At 42.3% G+C, this 24,188-nt stretch overlaps 1 protein-coding gene across 1 annotated transcript in view; it reads left to right on the forward strand.

Annotated features, from left to right (window-relative positions):
* The window catches only part of CDH2 (cadherin 2), a 208,080-nt gene that overhangs the window by 175,159 nt on the left and 8,733 nt on the right, over positions 1-24,188 (forward strand). Inside the window, exons 10-15 of the mRNA XM_007667640.3 lie at positions 599-852; positions 4,435-4,577; positions 5,473-5,706; positions 7,311-7,544; positions 10,976-11,115; positions 23,259-23,423. Of these exons, the coding sequence (XP_007665830.2) occupies positions 599-852; positions 4,435-4,577; positions 5,473-5,706; positions 7,311-7,544; positions 10,976-11,115; positions 23,259-23,423 (1,170 nt within the window). The remainder of the gene's footprint in view (positions 1-598; positions 853-4,434; positions 4,578-5,472; positions 5,707-7,310; positions 7,545-10,975; positions 11,116-23,258; positions 23,424-24,188) is intronic.

A 24,188-nucleotide genomic window follows, 5' to 3' on the forward strand; every position in this document is an offset into this window, starting at 1 on the left:
GACGGAGTAGGGGGAAAGAAGATAAAAGCAAATAATTTTTCCTTGTTTTTTTTTTGTAAGTGCTTTCTGGTTACAGGCTGAGGAAGAGGGTGAAACAAAGTCCAGGCAGGTCATGGGTTTATGGGTCCTTCATTAAAGGACTCAGGGACATTGTCACCGTTCTGGTGACTTCCTCTCTACGAGTACCCTCCCCAGTCCAGTCACTACTTGGGTCATCATTGAATCAGCCATCTATCCCAGTATCAGCCAGTATCCCTTCATCTCTTGATTTCCTCCCATGCCTCCAATCTAACGACTTTATCTGGAAAAGGGGTTGTTGATGATTGGAAAGCCCATTCTCCCTCCAAGCCGAAGATGATTAGATTTTTGCCCAGAAGAGAAAAGAGTCCCCAGAATTACCCCATCTGCCTTTCAAGATAGGGAGTCACAATAGCCATCATTAAAACAGCGGTGAAAGATGTAAAGGAGATCCATTTATGGTCCCTACATTTTCTGTCTCGGTAGTTTACAACTGTAGCAAACTGGAAAAATAAAATATTCATCAGATTCACCTGCTCACATGTAATTGCTAATGGTGTTTCCCCTCTTGCTTTGCCAGCCAATCGACTTTGAGACCAATCGAATGTTTGTACTTACTGTAGCTGCGGAAAACCAAGTGACGTTAGCCAAGGGTATTCAGCACCCACCGCAGTCGACGGCCACCGTTTCTGTTACCGTCATCGATGTGAACGAGAACCCCTATTTTGTCCCGAACCCCAAGCTCGTGCGTCAGGAGGAGGGACTCAGGGCTGGCACCATGTTAACGACCTTCACAGCTCAGGATCCAGATCGTTACATGCAGCAGAACATTAGGTAGGAAAACAAATTTACCATTATAGACTTGCTTCCCTCCAGCTAGCTCCATCAGCCAGTATTTACTCAACACCCCCAGGATGCCAGACTCAGTCAACAAATAGTATTTACTGAGCATCTGCCGAATGAAGAACACTGGACTAAATGCTTGGAAGAGTAAGACAGATTTAATAGGAATTATCTCTGCTCTTGAGCTTGCAGTCTAGTCTGGGGAGATAAATGCTAAAATAGTTTGCAGATATAATTTGCTTGTATGTACTCCAGCTATTCGTACACTACCTGGAATAGAGTAAGTGCTTAACAAATACCATAAGAAAAAAAAAGAAAAAGCAACCTTGTAAGGCTGATTCTGACTGGTCACCAAGGAAACTTGGGTATGCAAATCAACAGTGATTCTGTAACCTGGATAAAAGTTAATAGATCTCGGAAGAGTGCCAGTACAGATTTTTCTATGGCCAGACATGGGGAATAAGACATGATATAATCCAAAAATAATCCAAACTCCCATTATAGGCAAAGTATTCAGCGTCCATCCTGACACAGAGTTTAAACACGAGCACCAAGGAGTAGTGAAATGGATGGACTTAAGTGCTCATCTTTTCCATTTATCCAATGCGCACAGATGGAGCTTTCATGTGAGCAGTGCAAAATGTGGAAAAAACTAAGAGGAGGAATGAACTGAAGAAGCAAAGGGCTGGGATCATCCATAAACTGGGTCATTAATCCCTGAATAACTGATTGTCGCCAATGTGATCATGGCAGTGAACCTCACTATTGTGTGCTAAATGGGCCACTGACAAAGTTCCACCCACAAGCCCAGCTGTGCCATGTTGATCATGACCTCGTTGAGCCCTGAAACCTGAAAGATAATAATAAAAACTGAGGCATTTGCTAAGTGTTTACTATGTGCCAAGCACCATTCTAAGTGCTGGGGTAGATACAAGGTAATCAGGTTGGAGACATTCCCTGTCCCACAAGGGACTCTCAGTCTTAATCCCCAATTTACAGATGAGGTAACAGAGTGAAATGACTTCCCCAAGGTCGCACAGCAGACATGTGGAGGAGCCAGGATTAGAATCCAGGTCCTGTGATTCCCAGGCCTATGTTGTTTTCACTAGACCAGGCTGCTTCTCTAAGCAGCATGAAAGATGTGGAGGCTACTACAGCTGTGTTGTGCAGAGCTCTGAAGAGACCACCAAGGATGAGCTCAAACACCGGCAGGCATTTGTACCAATGTATGGCACCGTAAGAGGAAGACCAGATGAGCCAGCTTTGGAAATCACCAGGCAGATTTTCTGGGAAAGCTACTGTTCCCCAGTGAAGCACTTCTGCTCCACCATGTGTGGGCACGAGCACACATGCACATTCCATTTTCATCATTAATGACATTTATTGGGCACTTATTGTATGCAGAACACTGTACTAAGCACTTGGGAGAGCACAGTTCAATAGAGTTGGTGAACACACACTCTGCCCACAATGAATTTACAGTCTGGGGAGGGAGTGAGAACATACACATGCCTATAAGTGAGGGGGTGATGGACACATCCTTCCATAGTGTTTTTCCATCACTCAATCAATGGTATTTATTGAGTATTTACTGTGTACAGAGCCCCATACTAAGCACTTGGTAAAGTACAGTATAACTGAATAAATTGGATACGTCCTTGTCCATAACGAGCTTAGAGTCTAGAGGGGGAGGGCAGTTGTTCCAGATGGAATCTGTCCTTTTTGTTTTTTTCCCCAAGCTTGCCTCTTGGTTTCCTGATCTGTCAGCTGCCTTTACTCACAGTCAGAGGAGGCGGATCCTTTCATCACTGCTGCCTTCCTAGTTGGTCTGAGCACTGCTGTGCTCTAATTATCCACTGCTTTGTCACAGTTTTGGAGAGCCGTCATGTTTCACTAATAAGTAATCATAGTAGGATTTATGAGAGCCCAGTGGGTGGCAGGCACCTTACTAAGTGTTCCGGAAATAGCAAACAAGCAAATGACCATTTCCTGCCCACAAGGAGCTTACATTCTTTTAAAGGAGATGGACATCAAAATGAGTACTGAGAAATCAAAAGTAATAATTGCACGTTTTGTTGAATAGAAGTACATACAAAAGACCTAAGGATGAGGAAAGGTAGTGACAGTGTAAGAGATGGCTTGTGGGTTGATAAGATGTGGGGTGCTGAGAGAGGCTAGAGGCAGGGAGACTGGAGAGGAGGCCATGTGACTAGAGCTTGGACCAGGGTGGTTAGCTCTTTGGCTCAAGTGGAAAGGGTGGATCTGGTAAATATCTTGAAGGAAGAACCGGCAGAATCTGGCAGTTGAACAAGATACTTTTGCACAGTTTAATACAAAATCTCAAGTGGGACAAGTTTGTTGCCCTGTGAATTCTGAAAAGTATGTCAGGAACACCTGAAGGGATTTTTTTTTTAACTTTTCTATCTCCAATTTACGACTCGCGGGTAAGTTTTAAAAATCTGCACACTTTTAAGTTCTATTAGCTGAAGAAATCAAAGAGAAATCTTCTTTCTTCACAACATTTCCAAAGTCCAAACTGAAACCACAGTGGACCAGACCTTGTCAACGCCTGGCTCGAATACTGCATCAGCCTTCTGATTGATGTCTCAGTCTCCTGTCTCTCCCTGTCCAGTCCATACTTCACTCTGATGTCCAGATCATGTGAATGTTTCCTCACTCCTGAAAAATCTCCATTATTTGCCTATTCCTCTCCACACCCAGCAGAAACTCCTGACCCTCATTTTAAAAGCAGATCTCTCCCTCCTATTATCCACTCTGTTCTCCCACTACAAACCAGTTCATACTCCTCATTCCTCTCAAGCTAACCTAGCACTTTATTTGGTCTCGTGGAAAGTGCATGGGTTTGGGAGTTAGAAGACCTGAATTCTAACCTGGCTTCTCCACTTGCCTGCTGTGTGTGGCTGTGAGCTAATGACTAAACTTCTGCGCCTCAGTTTCCTCCTCTGTAAAATAGAGATTTAATATCCTGTTCCCTTCCACTTTGACTGTGAACCTTAAAATGAGACAAGGACTGTGTCCAATCTGATTATCTCGTATCTACCCTAGCCCTTAGTACAGTGCTTGGCACACAGCAAGCACTTAATATGTCATTATCATCTTATCTCAAATACTCTATCACTTCCTATCTGTAATGTATTTTAATGACAGTCTCCTCCGCTATACTCTAAGCTCCTTGAGAAAGGAGAGCATGTTTACTAATTTTCTTGTACACTTTCAAGTGCTTAGTAAAGTGCTCTACACTATTCTTGCACTGTAGATGAAAAGGTTTTACTATCCTGTTACAGAGAATGTCTGGGAAGAATAGTTGAGCATCCAAATTCATTATTGCCTATTTTATTATGATTTTTACCAATATGTTTAACTATTTATCTTATGGCTCCTTGGTTTCCAAAAGTCTTAATGTTTAAAATTCCTATTTGTATCCATACTTGACAGAATTCCAATTGAATATATACAAATACAAGCAGATGGTAAAATTCGAACTTAAATCTTTGACAGTTTTTTTTCCAGAGGTTTGGAGAGGAGTAACCAAACTGCTTATCATTTTTGCAGGTACACCAAGCTGTCAGACCCTGCAAACTGGCTTAAAATAGATCCGATTAATGGTCAAATAACTACAGTCGCGGTTTTGGATAGAGAGTCCCCAAATGTGAAAAGTAATATGTACAATGCTACCTTCCTCGCTACTGACAATGGTAAGCCTTTAACTAGAAAGTATCATTTAGTCTCCTCCCTTGTTCTCTCTCCATAACTGAATCCCCCTGTGGGGTGGTGGACCGGAGAAATGCACCCAGCTGTCCTATAATGTGTGGGTTAACTGCTCTCAAATGCCATAAAAAAAAGAGAAAGGTGTGAGAACAGTTGCTTGAAGTTGGGAACTTACAGAGCATGGGGCTCTTGGACAATGGAAGATTTGGAGAATCTGCTGATAGTTGGAAAACATTATGTCTCATTACCTGCCTAAGGTGGTAGGTACAGATAAGGTTCAAGTGAAACAAGAGACAAGAAGTTGTTCATTGCCCTGGGCCTCCAGCCTTTTCTCTATTTCCAAGGCTGCATTAAAACTCATGACTGAGACCAAAGTCTAAAAATTGCCCTAGGTACACAAAGTCATCTTTCAAGGCTGCAGAATATCTGCAGAGAAGCAGCGTGGTTTAGTGGATAGAGCATGGGCCTGGGAGTCAGAAGGACCTGGGTTCTAATTCTGTTTCTACCACTTCTTCGCTGTATGACCTTGGTCAAGTCACTTCAGTTCTCTAGGCCTTATTTACCTCACCTGTAAAATGGGGATTAAGACTGTGAGCACCACGTAGGAGAGGGACTGAGTCCAACCCAATTTGCTTGTATCTACTCCAGGGCTTAGTACAGAGCCTGTTACATGGTAAGCACTCAACAAATATAACAATTATTATTATTATCATCTGCCTCCTGTTTGCTCTCACATCATTCAATCAGTGGCATTTATTGACCACTTGCTGAGTGCAGAGCCCACTTAGCGCATGGGAGAGAAAAGTAAGATAGAGTTGGTAGACATGATCCTTGCCAATTAGGAGCTTACAATCTAGTCACTCTGTTTTTGTCTCCGTGAAGGAATTCCTCCAATGAGTGGAACTGGCACGCTACAGATATATTTGCTGGACATCAATGACAACGCTCCTCAAGTGTTACCTCAAGAAGCTGAAACCTGTGAAACGCCAGACCCCAATTCAATTAACATCACAGCCCTCGACTATGACATTGATCCCAATGCTGGACCATTTGCATTTGATCTCCCCACGAATCCTGCTACCATTAAGAGGAACTGGACTATCACCCGTCTCAATGGTAAAACCTTATGAATTGCCAATCAGTCGATCATCGGTATTTATTGAGCACTTAGCATGTGCAGAGCATCGTTCTCAGCACCTGGCAGGGTACCATACAACAGAATTAGTGGACACAGACCCTGTCCTTAATGAACTTACAGTCTAGAGGGGGAGGGTTAGGGTTACTGTGCTAGTGTGATAGGGTTTGGGAAGCTGATGTCCCAGAAAAAGTGTTCTGTGCTTTGCTTAGGTTTATTTCAATTTAGTATTTTTTTAAAAAAATCTCTTATAGCTTAAAATAAATACAGTAAGGAATTTCAAAGGTTTAGAGAAAGCACTCTTGAGATGACTTGAAAAATAGGACGATTTTTAAAGTATTAGACAAATTTTTGGAATCCACTTTGGATTCACCACATTTAGGAGATTTACCTGGGCTACATATATATACACATATACTATGACATGATAGAAGGAAAGAATATTCATTGGAAAGGTAACGAGGGAAACAAGAGTCAGAAATGGCCAAGATATACCTCTGGACAACACATTTTCACTTCCACATTCACAGAAAGTAGAAAGCTTTGCTAAGGATGAACTAGCAAGCTGAAAGAGGCCAGAACGAATCATGCTGCTCCCAGAATATACATTCTTATTTCTTGTTTTTTTACATAGCAGCTTTATTTTCCAAAGTGCTGTCCCATTCATTAATTTTTCTCCTCACCACATCCCTGTAGAGTGTAAAGTTGCCAGGGATTATTATCCCCATTTTACAGATGAGGAAAGTAAGGTTTGGATTACCTAAGGTACTGGCCCAAATTCACAAATGGCAAAGCAGGGTCAAAAGTCCACATCCCAACTCAGAGCCACGGAGTTCTTTTCCTTTTAAGCTGGATGTTCGTTGAGGGCAGGAAATGAGTCTACCGACTCTGTTATCTTGTATTTTCCCAAGGGTTTAGCACTGTGCTTTGCACACAATAGGGGCTCAATCAATATGATTGATTGAGTGATTGCTATCTCCCTCTCTGTGCCTGAGTTCCAGTGACTTCATACTCACAGTCAGTCTCTGCCTGGGGCAACTCGTGGCCAATTAAGAACACTTGGAGTCAGGGAACCAGGAAGATGGAAATTCTGCTTTATTCATTTATAAATTATAGAAGCTATCATATCTTGTATATAGTCCTCTAGACTGTAAGTCTATTGTGGGCAAGGAATGAGTCTTCCAACTTTGTTGTATTGTATGGTCATGAAAGCTTAGTATAATGCTCTGCACACAGCGCTCACTAAATACCATTGACTGATTAAAAAAAATTATTGACTACAGCAAGTATGGAGTAGAATTAGTGCTTTTTGTTAAGCGCTTAATGGGTGCAGAACACTGTACTAAGTGTTGGGAGAGCATACACAGATGAGAGGCACGGTATGTGTCTGTTTATTGTTGTATTGTACTCTCCCAAGTGCTTAGCACAGTGCTCTGCACACACTAAGCGCTCAATAAGTACAACTGAATGAATTGAACTCCGTATTTGTCCTCAGCGGGGCTAATTCCACACCCGACTCACTCTATGGTAAGTGTCTGACTGCAAGATGTCATTTTTTTTGTTGGTTTGTTTTGCTCTTTGGCAGGTGATTTTGCTCAGCTTAATTTGAAGATCAAGTTTCTGGAAGCCGGGATCTATGAAGTGCCCATCATCATCACAGACTCCGGCAATCCCCCCAAATCTAACACTTCGATTCTGCGGGTGAAGGTCTGCCAGTGCGACTCCAACGGCGACTGCACAGATGTCGACCGGATCGTGGGGGCAGGCTTGGGCACCGGTGCCATCATCGCCATCCTCCTCTGCATCATCATTTTGCTCAGTGAGTGTTGAGGGGGAGGGGGGCTGCCAGTCAGACAGTTGATCGTATTTACTGAGGACTTACTGTCTGTAGAGCCCTGTACTAAGCCCTTGGGAGAGAATCAACTTGGCCTAGTAGATAGACCATGGGCTTGGGAATCAGAAGGATCTGAGTTCTAATCCTTCCACATGTCTGCTGTCACCTTGCACACCCATTTCACTTCTCTTTGCCTCAGTCCTTTATCTGTAAAATGGGGATTAAGACTGTGAGCCCCATGTGGTACAGGCTCTGGGTCCAAATTGATAATCTTCCATCTACCCCTAGTGCTTAGAACAGTGCCTGGCACATAGTAAGAGATCAACAAATACCACAGCTATTATTATCATCATCATTATCATTATTCTCTGTACCTCAGTTCCCTCATCTGTAAAATGGGAATTAAAACTGTGAGCCATACTGTGGGACAGGGATTTTGGCCAACCCGATTATCTTGTGTCTTCCCTAGTGCTTAGAACAATGCCTGGCACACAGTAAGCGTTGAATGAATGCCACAGTTACTATTATCATTATACAACACTATTACAGTCACATTCTCTTCCCAAGATGAGCTTAAGATCTAGATGGGGAGACACATTAATAGAGATAAATTAATTGCCGATATGGACGCAAGTGCCATGGGGTCTGGCTCTTTGCCCCATGGGAGAGATCCACTCTACCGTGTAGCTATGAGAACCGATACCTGTACTCCATCTCTCATGAGCAGTGGAGGCTGGCAGCTTCCCGTGAGATTATTTTGTTCACAAACTATAGCTCAGTAATGTTCCCAACAGAGTAATAATAATGATGATGACTGTGGCATTTGCTAAGCTTGCCAAGCACTGCCCTAAGCCCTGAGGTCAGGTACACACACTCGCTATCCCATACAGGGCTCACAGTCTAAACGTGAAGGAGACCAGGTATTTAATCCCCATTTTACAGATGAGAAAACTGAGGTGTGAAGAAGTTAAGCAACCAATCCAAAGTCACAAAGCAGGCAAGTGGCAGAATTGAGATTAGAACCTAGGTCCCTGTAAGTGCGCTCTCCAGAGAAAACCCCACCAAAAAAATAGCTTTCTCTTTAGAAAAATCCCTGTGGAAAATTTTCCCCCTTCTCTCTCAAGTTTCCCTCCCACTAAGGATGGAAGATTCCCAAGTAATGAGTTGCCATGACACCCTGCCAAGTAGACTCTCGGTCATGTTATTCAAACGTGCACTGAGAATGAACTCTTGCTTGAGTGTTTTCCAATGTCACTTGAGAATCTATATGTGTTTATTTGTATTAATATCTGTCTCTTCCTCTAGACCGTGAGCTTGTTGTGGGCAGGAATATGTCTGTTTATTGTTATACTGTACTCTCCCAAGCTCTTAGTACAGTGTTCTGCATACAGTAAGTGCTCAATGAATACGAATGAATGAATGAAAGCCGGGAGAGTTTACCAAAAATCAAAACTGATCACGATAGAGCATGGGCCCGGGAGTCAGAAGAACCTGGGTTCATTAATTCAGTCATATTTATCGAGCACTTACTGTGTCCAGAGCACTGTAGTAAGAGCTTGAGAGAGTACAAGTATTGCTGTACTGTATTTAGAGAAGCAGCGTGGCTCAGTGTAAAGAGCCTGGGCTTGGGAGTCAGAGGTCATGGGTTCAAATCCCGACTCTGCCCCTTGTCAGCTCTGTGACTGTGGGCAAGTCACTTCACTTCTCTGTGCCTCAGTTTCCTCATCTGTAAAATGGGGATAAAGACTGTGAGCCTCACGTGGGACAACCTCATTCCCCTGTATCTACCCCAGCGCTTAGAACAGTGCTCTGCACGTAGTAAGCACTTAACAAATACCAACAATATTATTATTATTACTTTCCCAAGTACTTAGTATAGTGCTCTGTACACATTAGGCACTTAATAAATACAATTGAACGAATGCAACAATAAACAGACACATTCCCTGCCCACAACAAGCTTACAGTCTAATCCCGACTCCATCATATGTCTTCTGTGAGACCTAGGGCAAGTCACTTCACTGGGTCTCAGTGACCTCATCTGTAAAATGGAGATTAAGAGTGTGAGCCCCTTGTGGGACAGGGACTGCGTCCAACCAGAATAATTTGTATCTACCTCAGCGCTTAGAGCGGTGCTTGGCACAGAGTAAACTCTTAACAAGTACCATTATTATAATCAGCCCCTAGCCGAAAGAAAGTACGTCTGTTGGTTATAGCATAGCACCCAGTGGCCGTTCTCCTCATGGACCCTCAAAAACTACAATGATGCGAAGTTGGTATTCAATTCAGTGGGCTACAGGAGCCGCTAAAAGATTTCTTGATGTGGATCTCTATTAGCGGTTTTCAAAACAAGTGTAGAGCAGCCCTAACTTCCAGCACTTATCTTCTGATTAGAAAACAAAACTGTAGCACTTACATTTTATATCTTGAGCATTTGATAATGGAAATGATTACCCAGCTGAGCTCAGTTAGAATATGTGAAGGAAAGGTAGGGGCAGTTGCTCTCTGCAAGTTGTTATTGGAGAGTCATTTTCCAATCTTCGGCGCTATCAGAATATATGAAATTAACCCGTTAAAAGCATTTTTTACACGACATCTAAGAATTCAGAACCAATTTCTGGAGATTTTGCTTGAGTTATAGGACAGTACGGGGATTTGGTTTATTGGGCATGGATCTTGAAAAAAATTTAAAAAGTTAGCTACCAACTTCATGTTTCCTCCCTTTATAAGGGCATCCGGCAATTGAAATTCCGTTCCTTCATTTCCAGAAATTACTGAGCTAGCCTCAAATGTTTTGACTTTGTACCTGGAGATTACTTTGGCTGCAATATGAAACCTACATGCTATCCTAAACTGTTACTCACGAGAGACTTGTCAAAAGAGCAATGCCGATTGTAACCAAGTGTCTCGCTTAAAAAGATGGTAGTGTTGTTTTCTGATGGATATTAAAAATTGTGCTAAAATGGGGATTCATTTATCTTCAGGTTCTAGAGAGAAATTGCTCTCCGATCTGAGGCAGGACTTGTCCCTAGATGTCTAGCGTTGGGATAAGTCGGTTTCTGCTGAAAAGTGAGGTTTCAACTTTGAGCTCGGCGAGGGAAGCTGGGCCTCCTGCAAAATACCAACATTATTAGTTATGTCACATCACTTGATTTCGCCATTTTTGGTGAGCAGCTGCTACGAAGGCTATATCATGAAGTCCCTCAGCCTTTCTAGAATAAAGTGTGGATTCCACTTGCACTCCAGCCCTCACTTAACTCTGCCTACTCACTGGTATAAATGCCGCGGTTTGATGGAAGAAAGGAATACCTTCCACTCTGTTTAAAAATAAATAAATAAATAATCGTTATGGAATGGCTCAAGAATTGGCAGTAGCAACCCTAGTCTCATTGTGTCCTTCTGCTTATCCTTTCTAGTCCTGGTCTTGATGTTTGTTGTGTGGATGAAGCGTCGGGACAAGGAACGCCAGGCCAAACAGCTTCTGATCGATCCCGAAGACGACGTCAGAGACAATATCTTAAAATACGATGAGGAAGGTGGCGGAGAAGAAGACCAGGTGAGGACCTATAAGTTTTTTGGAGTACGTTTGTTGACTTGTCCCCACCAGGTCACTGCAGAAGCAGCAAGTCCTTTGCGAAACTCATAATACCATAAACCTTCTTTTTTATTGCCCCATCACTGAACATCTTGCCAATTCTTTCCCAGAACAGACCATTAATCCACAATGGTATGTTTCTTCTGGGTTACATACCATCGCTCACTCAAATGGCCATCATTTTGAAGATACACACCACTGCCACTCCTCCCAGGCCTGAACATTAACTTGTTTCCAGAATAGGGACTGTGCTTTGTGGGCCAAAAATCCATCTTGGATAATTCCATTCTCTCTTCCTTCTTTCTAGTGTTTAGAGATCTTGGTATTTCCATGGAAAGGTACCTTTGTACCTCTCCCAAACTTGTCTTCCCTAAGGGTGCATCTATCTGCCTATTAACACCCCATTTGAAAGATTTCCAAGAGAGAAAAATAAGATACACTTTTTGGGGGAGTGGAAGGGGGTTTAATGGTACTCACATTAGACTGTGGTACCTGGGACTCACAGTCTAATTAGGAGGGAGTAAGATTTATTCCCCATTTTACAGAGGAAACAGTCCTAGAGAACTTAAGTGACTTGTTCAAGTTTGCACGGCAGACAAGTGGCAAGGCTGGGATTAGAATCCAGGTTCTCTGACTTGCAAGCCCTTGTCTTTTCTATTGAGTCACACTGCTTCCTAGGCAGTTCTGCCGCAAGATGTGTTTTCACTGCACATTTCGGCTAGAACATTGTCAGAGGATTGGGGAATGTCCATCTTCTACCGTAAGACCTCCTGAGCCCCAGATCGAGCTCTCCCTTTCCCTCTCCTCCTCCTCCCCTCCCCATTGCCCCTACTCCCTCCCTCTGCTCTACCCCCTTCCCCTCCCCACAGCACTTGTGTATATTTGTACATATTTACTGCTCTATTTTATTAATGATATACATTCATCTATGGTTCTGTTTATCTATTTTGATGGCAGTGTTGCCTTCCTACTTGTACCTATTTGTTTTGTTTTGTTGTCTGTCTCCCCCTTCTAGACTGTGAGCCCGTTGTTGGGTAGGGATTGTCTCTATCTGCTGCCGAATTGTACTTTCCAAGCGCTTAGTTCAGTGCTTTGCATACAGTAAGCGCTCAATAAATACTATTGAATGAATGAATGAACAAAGTAAGCCTACTTGAGGGCAGCTCACTGTGGTATTGAGAAAAATTAGGCCAGAACCAGTGAGTGCTGCAATGTGAGCTTTCTTTAATGCAGGGTTTTATGAGAACACGATTCCCGTGTTCTCTGAGTACTGGGTGTCCTTATTCTTAGAAAAACGTGAGGCCCACATTTCTGTAGGACAGCATCTGATCCGGGGTTACTTTGCAATCTCAATTTTAGAGACAGACTTGACTTTCATCCTAGTCAGAATTCAGATATGAGGTATTGATCTCTGGACCTCTTGTGTAAAGAATGGCCAAGAGTTTATTCACACGGTTTCTCACCATGGTAGACCTAGAAATGTGTGGGAACAGATGGGTGAGGGAGAATGGATGTCTGTGATCTGATAGGTATAACATTTTCCTTTTCATAGTTGCACAAGTATCTTACCCAGGTAAATGGTGGGAGTTCTAGTTAATAACCATGATATTTGTTAAGCATTTAATAATGATAGTATTTGTTAAGTGCTTACTGCGTGCTTATTATAATTAGCCCAGGGATAAGCACAGGACAATCAAGTTGGACACTTGCAACGCTAAGCACTGTTCTAAGAACTTGGTAAATAAACATAATCAAATTAATCAGAGTTCCGGTCCCATATGGAGTTCGCGGTCTAAGGGGGAGAAAGACCAGGTATTTCACTAGGCAGCATAGCCTAGTGGAAAGAACCTGGGCCTGTGAGTCAGAGGTTCTGGGTTCTAAACTCAGCTCTGCCACTTATCTGCTGTGTGACCCTGACCAAATCATTTAACTTCTCCGAGGCTCAATTCCCTCATCTGTAAAATGGGGATTAAGATAGTGAGCCCTCTGTGGGACAGAGACTATATCTAACCTTGTTATGTTGTATCTACAAATCCACCCCACCAAAGAAACAACTACAGATGAGGAAATTGGGGCACCAGTACCTTTACCTATTAGCATGCATGTTCTCTCACCCTACTGTTTTTTGTATTTCTTTTTCCTAATATTTGTTAAGTGCTTAGTATGTGCCAGGCACTATATTTAGCACTGGGGTAGATACAAGATAGGTGAGTTGGACAGAGTCACTGTCCCATATAGAGTTCACAGTCTCAATCCCCATTTTACAGATGAGGTAATTGAGGCCCAGAGATGTTAAGTGATTTGCTTAAGATCTCACAGCAGCTAAGTGACAGAACTGGGATTAAAACCCAGGTCCTCTGCCTCCCAAACCAGGGCTCATTCTACTAGACAAGGCTGCTTCTCATTTTCAGTTTCCTTCAGATAGCTTGGCAAAGGCAGACGTTCTTCTCTAGAGTGAAGGAGCATGCTAATAATACAAAACCACTTTGTTGTTGTTTTCTTTTTTTCCTTCATAGCAAGAGATCCTCACATGTCCTACTTTCTCAGTCTCCTTTGCACCTGTCCATCAGCTTGGTAATATGGGTCAGCTTCAATTATCTAAAGGATTGGATTATTCCTTTGTCTGTTTTCAAAAGTTCCCCAGGTCCCTTTCTGCCCACTCTGGCTAACAAAGTCAAACACCCGCCTCAATCGCATGATGAAACAGATCATCGTTACGTGGTCTGTATAATTAGCTCAACAGAGCAGTTGCTGCAATTTAAATGCCGCATCAAATTGCTGTAACCTGCACTCCCCTCCCTTATCATTCATGTCTCCTGGGATCCTCTCTCTTCATAGGATTTGGCTATTACTTTGCAAACATTCTCTTTAACTCCATTTCTCTATGCTCCCATCTTGTGCCATCCATTTTCAGTTCTCACCCGGGAACACTACACAAGTTCTCTTGTGTAACATTCTTGGATGGAATTAGACCAAACAGAAATCGGGTGTAAGGGAGAGAGAGAGCAGTATAAGATGGTGTAAAGTATACCTGTATTTGTGTTCTCTGGACACGCAATTTAGGGTAAAAATGCAGTGTCAAAATATTTTTTGCATGGTAGCACACCAGCCTATGTAAACGCTCTGATCAAAAATGAAAAAAAAAAGGGAGCTTTGAACTAGAACTTTTTATCTGTGCAGCTGTCGATCCAATTTGCTACTTTTTTTTTCTAGGTAAAATTTCAGACTACTTGAGGACATTCAGTTTAGGACCCTCTCAAGAATACCCAAACTTACTCAGAAAATGACCTTTACCAAGCCTTCAGGTCTTAGGAAATGGGCATATTCTCTGGCCACTATTTGAATTACCACTTTATTTCTTAGGTCAACACAATTTTGATGCGATGATTTTCAAAGTCTCACTACTTAGAGGTTTATCACTGATATAAAATGAGGCAAATGCATTGCCAGGAGATATACTGTATCAGTTTTTCTGTTCCATGTTCAAAAAACACCTGAGGCATCTGAGGTGAAAATTTTCCATCTGGTATAAAACTAAATACCTTTTTTATGGTATTTGTTAAGTGCTTACTATGTGTCGGGCACTATTCTAATTGCTGGGGTAGATACAAGGTAATTAGGTCAAGCACAGTCCATGTCCCACTTGGGGCTTAATCCCCCGTTTACAGATAAAGTAACTGAGGCACAGAGAAGTGAAATGACTAGCCCAAGGTCACGTAGTAGACGAGTGGTGTAGTTGGAACAAGATCCCAAGTCCTTTTGATTTCTAGGCCTGTACTCTATCCATCAGGCGATGCTGCTTCATTCATTCATTCAATCGTATTTATTGAGTGCTTTCTGTGTGCAGAGCACTGTACTTAGTGCTTAGAAAATACAATAGAGCAATAGAGACAATCTCTGCCCACAACGGGCTTCTCACCTCTTTTCTGCTGTACGGTCTTGGACAGTGTTGCCTAGTAGATAGAACACAGAGGATCTGGGAGTCAGAAGGGCCTGGGTTCTAATCCTCATCCGTTAAATGGGGATTAAGAATGTGAGCCCCAAGTAGGACATGGCCTGGGTCCAACCTGATTAGCTTGTATCTACCCCAGCACTGACACATAATAAGTGCTTAACAAATACCATAATTATTATCATTATTATTATTATTATTGTTCTGTGTCTCAGTTCCCTCATCTGCAAAATGGGGAGTCTATGCCTATTATCCCTCCCTATTTAAGATGTGAGCTGTACGTGGGTCCTGATTAACCTGAATGTACTCCAGCACTCAGTACAATACTTGGCATAAAATAAGCACTTAAACACCACACTTTATTATTACTAGTTTCTCAGAGATGTACCCAAAACAAATGAATTGACAGTAATCCTTGTCCTCAAAGAGCTTGCAATTTAAGGGGTGGAAGAAACATATAAGAGATAACTTTCAAGCATTAAATCCAACCTCAGCCCTCTCCGCCCCACATCAGAGCCAGAACGTCCCAATTACATTTCAAACCCACTTTTCTAGTTCCCCATTCCTGAAGACACAGTATGCTTGGATGCAGAGATGGTTTGACGTCGGATCAGGTCCTGTACTTCCCCCGAGTGGGCAGGGAATGCCACTGTTTATTGTTGTATTGCAACTTTCCCAAGCACTTAGTACAGTGCTCTGCACACAGTAAGCACTCAATAAATGCAATTGAATGAATAAGGAAATGAATAATGAAACCCCAATCCTCTTTGGGTACCATTCTCCTCAGCTGCTAAGAGGAGAAGTTCTGGTGCATTAGCTCTTTCAAGCCCGTAGGAAGCAGTAAGGTGCATGGCTCCCAGAGCAGCTGTTTGTATTTCCCCACTAAATTCACACCAAATTTGATCCGCACCTAGCGTTAGCTTTCCAGGGTCAACATTAAAGAAAAGAACCCTGTCAAACACTATCATGTTAAGATTAAATGTCAAGACTGGCAATAAACGTGGCAGGAATATTTAAAGAACGGGGTGTGAACAGCATTGCATAAGATATGCCAACCTGTTATCTTGGTGGAGTGTTTCTCTAATGGCATCTCGGCAGTCAAGCTGATTTTAGAGCTGAAGCCCAGCAACAGCAGTGAGGGGGAAAGGCGGAGGAGTTAGCAAAATTTACCATAGAAGAACCACGAGGAAATTCACTTCAGTGGCTTCCAAATTCCAACTCCTTTGGCTTTGCAACACAGAAATATCACAATCCGGTGTCATTTGTCCCACTTGCATTTTATCAAACCCTCCTTATCCTTGGAAAACTGCGTGGTGAGGAAGAGGGCTGAAATGTTGGCCATTTCCACCTCTAGACTGTAAGCTCCTTGTACATGGTGAAACTGTCTACCAACTCTATTGTATTGCACACTCCCAAGCACTTAGTACAGTGTTCTTCCCCCAGTAAGCACTCAGTAAATAACACTGATTGATTCTGCCTCTTCTTCCAGCTCCGTCTTCCTTCTGCGATTAAGAAGTTCCTTATGTCTGGTCCACACTTTTTTTTTTTCAAGATTCTCCACCCCTCCTCCCCACCCCCTCGCCCCCCAGAACTCACTCACTGTTCTCTCTTCTTCAGGCTCTCTTTTCATGGTGCATAAAATTGAGACTTTCTTTTACTGACATCGTTAATAAAAATTCATCAATCTACAGGTTTTGAATTACCTTAGACATTTGGATTATCATCATTATGAAGAAACTGCTAGGATGATGTTAGCGTCTCATTAGGGTATTTATTACTTGTTCCTGGATTGATTGCAGGCATTATAGCTAAAAGGAATATTTAAATTAGTCTTCCCCACACCTCGCATCTCGACAGTCTTTCCCAATTTGTTATAAAACCTGTTTTCTCTGGTTTGGTACAATTATTTCAATGACACTGATTTTTTGAAACTCTTATGAGTGCATCTATTATCCCTTAGTCTTATACAATCAGTCTCTTATACAACGTGTTTTCTCTATGCACTGTAGATAGAATACTGTTAGAGAAACAGTTATGTTCATGTACCTCTGGTATAATACAGTGTCAGGTTATAATATGAGTTTCCCTTGATGTGAGGGTCTTCAGAAACCTACTCCTTAAAGGAGAATTGAGAACTGTATTACCCTTTCAACAATCAGACACTCTGAGAAAAATTTCCTAAGGCAGAGAATGGCTGCTCATCAAGCATGTGCTTTTGCCAGGCACAAACCAAATTGAGTATTTAAGCTGCTGATTTTTAGTTTATGCTCAATCCACTAATTTTAAATATTAAAAGAAAAAAAAAGAATTGTCATCCCACTACTAGAAGTAAATAATAATGATGGCATTTGATAAGTGCTTACTGGTGTCCCAAGCACCGGGGTAGATCAAGCAGCGTAGCTCAGTGGAAAGAGCATGGGCTTGGGAGTCAGAGGTCATGGGTTCGAATCCCGGCTCTGCCACTTGGCAGCTGTATGACTGTGGGCAAGTCACTTAACTTCTCTGGGCCTCAGTTACCTCAACTGTATAATGGGGATTAAGACTGTGAGCCTCACGTGGGACAACCTGATTACCCTGTATCTACCTCAGCGCTTAGAACACTGCTCTGCACATAGGAAGTGCTTAACAAATACCAACATTATTATTATTATTATCAAGTTAATTAGGTCACACATGGTCCCTGTTGCTCAGTGGACTCATAGGCTATGTAGGAAGGAGAATAAGTATTTAACTCCCATTTTACAGATGAGGAAACGGGCACAGAGACGTTAAATGATTTGCCCAAAGTCATACAGCAGACAAGTGGCAGAGCTGGCTTAGAATCCAGGTCCTCTGACTCCCAGGCCCGTGCTCTTTCCATCAGGCGGTGTTGCTTCCCACCGGTGTAAACTTTTTTTTAATTCTTACAGATATTTTCAGTTTTCTCACTGGATTAAAAAGAAAAGATTAGCAGCTATGACAAAATGTAGCACTGTCGGTGCAAAAAAAGTAGCTATGAAAGCAGAAAGAGCATTTTTAATCATTTAATTTGTAGCAATCATGCAGTTGTGACTTCCTTTAAAAAAAATTGTGCCCTGCCGATATTAGATTTTCCTAGAGAGCAGTTGCTAAGCTTGCGTTAAGAATTCATTGCAGCTTTTCTTTGGGGGTAGAAAGCTCTCCCTTAGGAAGAACTTCCTGTCTGTAAAGTCATTAGAGCCTTTTATCAAGATAAGTGGGAAAGTCTTTTCTGGAAAGTATAGTAGACTGGTTAGACAGGTACAGTGGTGCTTGGAAAAAAGCAGCAGATAAAATCAGAACTTCCCATCCTTTCAGTATCATGAAAACAGGAAGACAGTCTCCTCCCCTACTGCATCCGCCCACTCAACAATCTACCACAATCCATTGGTAATTCAGAGGGGAATGAATTGGGTGGAATGATCATAGCTAGCCTTAAAGTCATCCGTGTGCTTTGAAATGAAAAAGAGTCTTAGTTCCCTTTGTGCATTCCCTCTCCGTCCTGCTAGAACACTCTGCTTCCTGCTCAGCAAGACTAAGTCATCCATTATCCAGTTCCTGCTGTTTTATGCTTTTCTTAAACCCTCTACCTCTCTCTCCCCAGATGACCTCACCAACTACTTTGTTTCCAAAATTGAATCCATCGGGCCCGAACTCCTCAAAATCTCCCCCTCACCTCCCCAGCTCCTTCTTATTATCTCCTCCCTTCTCTCATCCTTTCAGGTCATCTCTCAAGAGGAGATCTCCTACTTGCTTTTGAAATCCACCCTCTCGACCTGCACCTCCAACACTGTATATATTCACACCCACTCTTCTCTTCTAGATCATCTCCAACCACTCACTCTGATGGAGCTCTCCCTTCTGCTTTCAAACAGGCTGCCATGTCCACTATCCTACCAAAAAAACCCTCTCTTTCACTGCACCTTGTAACCATTCCTGTCCAAACTTCTCAAGCAGGTTGTTTATACCCAGTTTCCGCTTCTGGTCCTCTGGCTCCTTCCTTGGCCCTCCACAGTCTGGCTTCTGCCCCATTCATTCCCCGGAAACTGTTCTTTTTAGGGAACCAGAGACTCTAAGATTACTTTATTATAGTGTACTCTCCCCAGTGCTTTGCACACAGTAAACACTCAGTAAATATGATTGATTAATTGATCACCGATGACCTCTTCCATACCACATCCAAGAGACTCTAATCGTCCTTGACCTCTCTGCCTTTGATACTGTGTTCCATCCCTTTCTGGGAAGATTATTTCACCTAGGTTTTTTCTCATACATTTCCCTACTGGTTCTCTTCCTACTTTCTGATGGCCCCTTTATGTTCATTTTTGCCAGGTTTTCCTTTGTTTCTCACTCCCTAACTGTGGGGGTCCCCCAATTTCCAGTTCAATATCCCCTTCTAGTCCCAATCTTCACTCACTTCCTTTCTTATGATATTTAAGTTCCTACTATGTGCCAGGTACTGTACTAAGTGCTGAGGGAGATACAAGCTAGTCAGGTTGGACACAGACCATGCCCCATATGGGGCTTTGAGTCAATCTCCATTTTATAGAAGAGGTAACTGATGTACAGAGAAGCTAAATGACTTGCTCAAGGTCAAGCAACAGACAGGTGAAGGAGCAAGAATTAGAACCCAGGTCCTCTGACTCCCAGACCCATGCTCTATCCATTAGACCACACTGTTCCCTTGGGGAGCTCATCCTCTCACTGTTTCAACTTCCTCCTCTATATAAGTGACTCCCAAATCTCTTTCCCCAGTCCTGATTTCTAACCCTCTGTGCAATCTCACCTGTCCTGCTTCCGGGACATTTCTAAAGGGTGCCCCACTTGTATCTCAATTTTGCATGTCAAAAATTACACTCATCTTGCTTCTCAAATCCTCTCTTCCTCCTGGCTTTCCCATCACTTCTGACACCATCACCACTCTCCCCATCTGTCAAGAAGGAAATCTTGACATTATCCTCCATTTATCTCTCACTTTCATCCCCTCAGTTGATAGTCACAGAACCCTGTCAGTTCTTTTTTCAAGACATAATAACGATAATTGGAGCATTTATTAAGCTTTTATTATGGACCAAACATTGTGCTGAACAATGGGATAGATACCAGATGATCAGGTCAGATAGAGCCCTGTCCCACGAAAGAGAAGGGAGAACTGGCATATAAACTTCTCTAGTCTGTAAGCTCCCTGTGGGCAGGGAACATGTAATAATAATAATAATAATGTTGGTATTTGTTAAGCGCTTACTATGTGCCGAGCACTGTTCTAAGCGCTGGGGTAGACACAGGGGAATCAGGATGTCCCACGTGGGGCTCACAGTTTTCATCCCCATTTTACAGATGAGGGAACTGAGGCCCAGAGAAGTGAAGTGACTTGCCCACAGTCACACAGCTGACAAGTGGCAGAGCTGGGATTCGAACTCATGAGCCCTGACTCCAAAGCCCGTGCTCTTTCCACTGAGCCACGCTGCTTCTCCATGTCTAACAACTCTGTTCTATTGTACTCTCCCAAATATTCCTACAGTGTTCTGCACATGCTAAGTGCTCAATAAATATGACTGATTGATTTATAGCCATCTCACCCTCCTTATGGCCCTTACATAAATATCTTTTAGCTCTGCTACTCCTCTGAAAGTATACACAATTTTTACCATAAAGTTTCTGAATTCTTGAATTCTTTGTGTTGCAGAGGTCTTTTGGTTTTTTGGGGTTTTTTAGGTTCTAAATTCCATTTGCAAGTTTACACTACCCCAAAGTGTTTGGTGATTAGAAAGTAAAAATGATCTCCCCTACGGATATTTTCCACATGAACGAGTGCGTGTATTGAAAATAATCCCATCAAATGAAGAAATGTTCACTCCTGTAGTGCTAGTCTTCCCACTGTGCTCTACAGAGAGCAGTAGTTAAAGCAGGTATTTATTATTACGGGGCATTCATTGTCAGTTATATTTATTGAACACTTATTGTGCACAATACATTGTACTAAGCATTTGAGAGAGTACAATACAACAATAAGCAGACACATTCCACAGCTAGGCACTCCCCAGACCAGACAAAAAGGTGCTTATGACTTCATATGTGTTCCATCGGTCAAGTATTGCAGCATGATGAAGTCTCAGGCACCATATTCTGGAAGAATACAGCCTTTCGGCAATCTCTGAACATTTCTCAGATTGGGAAGGACTTCAGAGCTTCCCAGCTTGTTCCAGGATCTTTGCGATCCCCACAAGGTCAGTGTGACCCTTAGCACAGCATCAGAGCTGAGGCTCTTGGTGGAAGGAACCGAGGCGGCAGGCTCAGAGCTGAAAATTTAAAGATCAGGCCTCAAGGTGTCGGGTTCCAAAAACTTCACAGCCGTCTGCTGTCCTAGAACTCGTCGTTCAACCGGAACTGATTACCAAACAGTACCGGTTGGCTTTATCCGATGATGGCAATTCAAATATGAAGGTTGACTCTTATGCCCAAAACTAAGCCTAAATTAGCTCTTACCCAATTAATTTGTATGTTCTGTTCCATTTGGCTGATGATGTTGAAACCAAAAGTGAGGGCGACATTGTGATTACTGGCTCAACATACCTTTTGAATCCATCTAATTCTTCGCTTGAAGACCGTGAAGGAGATTAACCCAGGGCCTAGCAATAAGCCAGTCTTGCATAGATCCAGGAATTCTGGGCTACAGAAACTTCTAAATGTAAATGTAAAGTGATGCTTAGTTTGTTTCTTAATGAATGAAATCAGTTGAACACACCATAAACTTAAGGGCTAGCATTCACCATGAAAATCTGTATACTTAGGCAAACAGGTGTATATATGCAGATGTCCTGATTGTGAAGATTGCTACTGAGATTGTCAACTCCCACGTTAGTCAGTTGTATTTACTGAGTGCTTACTGTGTCCAGAGCACTGTACTAAGCTCTTGGAAAAGGGCACTATAACAATAAACCTACACATTCCCTACCCACAATGAGCTTACAAGCTAGAGTGCGAGACAAGCATTAACAGACTGTAAACTCAACGAAGGAAGGGATTCTTTTTACCAACTGTATTGTGTTGTACTCTACCAAGTGTTTAGTAGTGTGCTGCACACAGTAAGTGCTCAAATACCATTGTTAAGTGACAGTTTTGCACCATGTGTGAGTGCATTGCCCCAAAACCTTAGTGCTTGTCAGAGTGGTATAATGGAGAGAGCACCAAGCTGAGTGGTAGAAGCCCTGTGTCCTAGTCCCAGTTCTGCCTGCTGTGTGAACTTGAGCAACTCAGCTAGGTTCTTTGGGCCTCCTTTTCCTCCTCTTGCTAACCACCTGTTTTCCCTCCCTCTTCCCTTTGTGGTTCAGGAATTGTGTCCGATCTAATTATCTCGTAACTTCCCCAGTGCTTGGCACATAGCTAGCCATTATTACTGTTGTCGTTGCTTTGCTATTGTCATCATTGTTATTATTTTAGGAACTCCCTTTCCCATTGTGCACACCTAAATGTTTTTATTTACTGAAGAGTGGACTGACATTTTTTTGTTGTTTTGGTGTCTTTTGTTTTGGTTTTGTTGTTGTTTTCACCACTATCTCTGGTGAAGAGCAACAAAAGCCTGCTAAAGCATAAACTGATAAAGTAAATACTTGACAATCAGGTGATGTCTAGTCTAGACATATTTAGGGCAAGTCGGGAAAAAGAAGGCTTTACACCTATACATTTTCCAATCTTATAAGCCACTTTGAAGTATTTCCAGGGTGGGTGAAAAGCAGGTGGGGCTCTGAACTTGTTTCTGTCTCTGAGTTAAAGAGCTTCGTTTTCAGAAAACATGGGAGAGGTTTGATATAAGTATCTGTGCTTCATCCTGTAAATCTATAGTGTCTAGGCAATTGTTTTAGTCATTTAATAGTGCTACCTCATATATCTGCTGTTTCCTAGTGGAAAATTGATGAGAAGCATTTAAAAGCAGATGGGACACGGACCACGGAAATGAAAAACACAGAAGAAAGAACTGTGTGAAAGAAATATTTAATCATAACCCGGAGAAAGCCTAGTGGCAGGTTTTTTATTATGCTAAGCTGCAGTCGGTTTGGAGAGTTTGGGTTATATATTAGGCTCCCAGCTTCCTTCTGCACCTGGAAGTTTTTGGTTGAAACCCCAGTAGACAAGACTCTGGTTTCGTATTTTGCAGGACTATGACTTAAGCCAGCTGCAGCAACCTGATACTGTGGAACCTGACGCTATCAAACCTGTTGGGATCAGAAGGCTTGATGAGAGGCCCATTCACGCAGAACCTCAGTATCCGGTCAGATCAGCAGCACCTCACCCCGGTGACATTGGCGACTTCATTAATGAGGTAACGGAGTCCGAGAGCCCGCGAAGCGGGGAAAGAGAGATAACCAAAAGATGGGTCGAGTCCCATTTTGGGCAAAGAGAAAAATCTTTCTGACCTGTAGATAAATTAGGACTTGAATCTCAAGGTTCATTGAAAAACTCGCTGCCTCTCTTTAGCTTATCTTTCTCGGGAAGTAAATATGGTCTTAAAGCAGGCAAATGTAATTGAATCATGAAACCGAAAGAGATGATATATCAATTAACTTTCCTACAGCTGCATTAATTACATTCGTAATATATTATCACTCAGCCACAATATCTGTAAAAGGGATTATTCCCTGGGTTCCGAGTAATAAATAGACTAACAAAATTAGTGTACTCTAAATTCATTTATTAGCGTAGATTAATTTAATAATGGGAGGCGTTCATTTTGATTTTGCTTCACACATTACCCTCTGAATCCCAAGAACAGTGGAAATTTGCTCACTTCTAAAAGACCAAAGAGTTCCATCAAATAAGATTAGTGAGAAGAGCAGCCGAATTAAATGTTATGTAAGTGCCTTAAATACTTGTCTTGTTGAGTTTTAAGAGCCTCTGGGAGCAGAAGCTAATTCTCTGTTGAATAAAACAGTTATGATTTTTCACTGTGAAAATTATTGGGCCATTTTCTTTCACCACTGGCCAAGACCACCGTTACATTTAACAATCCAGCTTCGTTGCACAAAGCGAAGATAGATGAAGCAATAAGATCTATTCGCTCTATCCCGTGGTACAGCTTTTTTTTTTT

Source organism: Ornithorhynchus anatinus, chromosome 7, assembly GCF_004115215.2.
Source record: "Ornithorhynchus anatinus isolate Pmale09 chromosome 7, mOrnAna1.pri.v4, whole genome shotgun sequence".
Lineage (NCBI taxonomy): Eukaryota > Metazoa > Chordata > Mammalia > Monotremata > Ornithorhynchidae > Ornithorhynchus > Ornithorhynchus anatinus.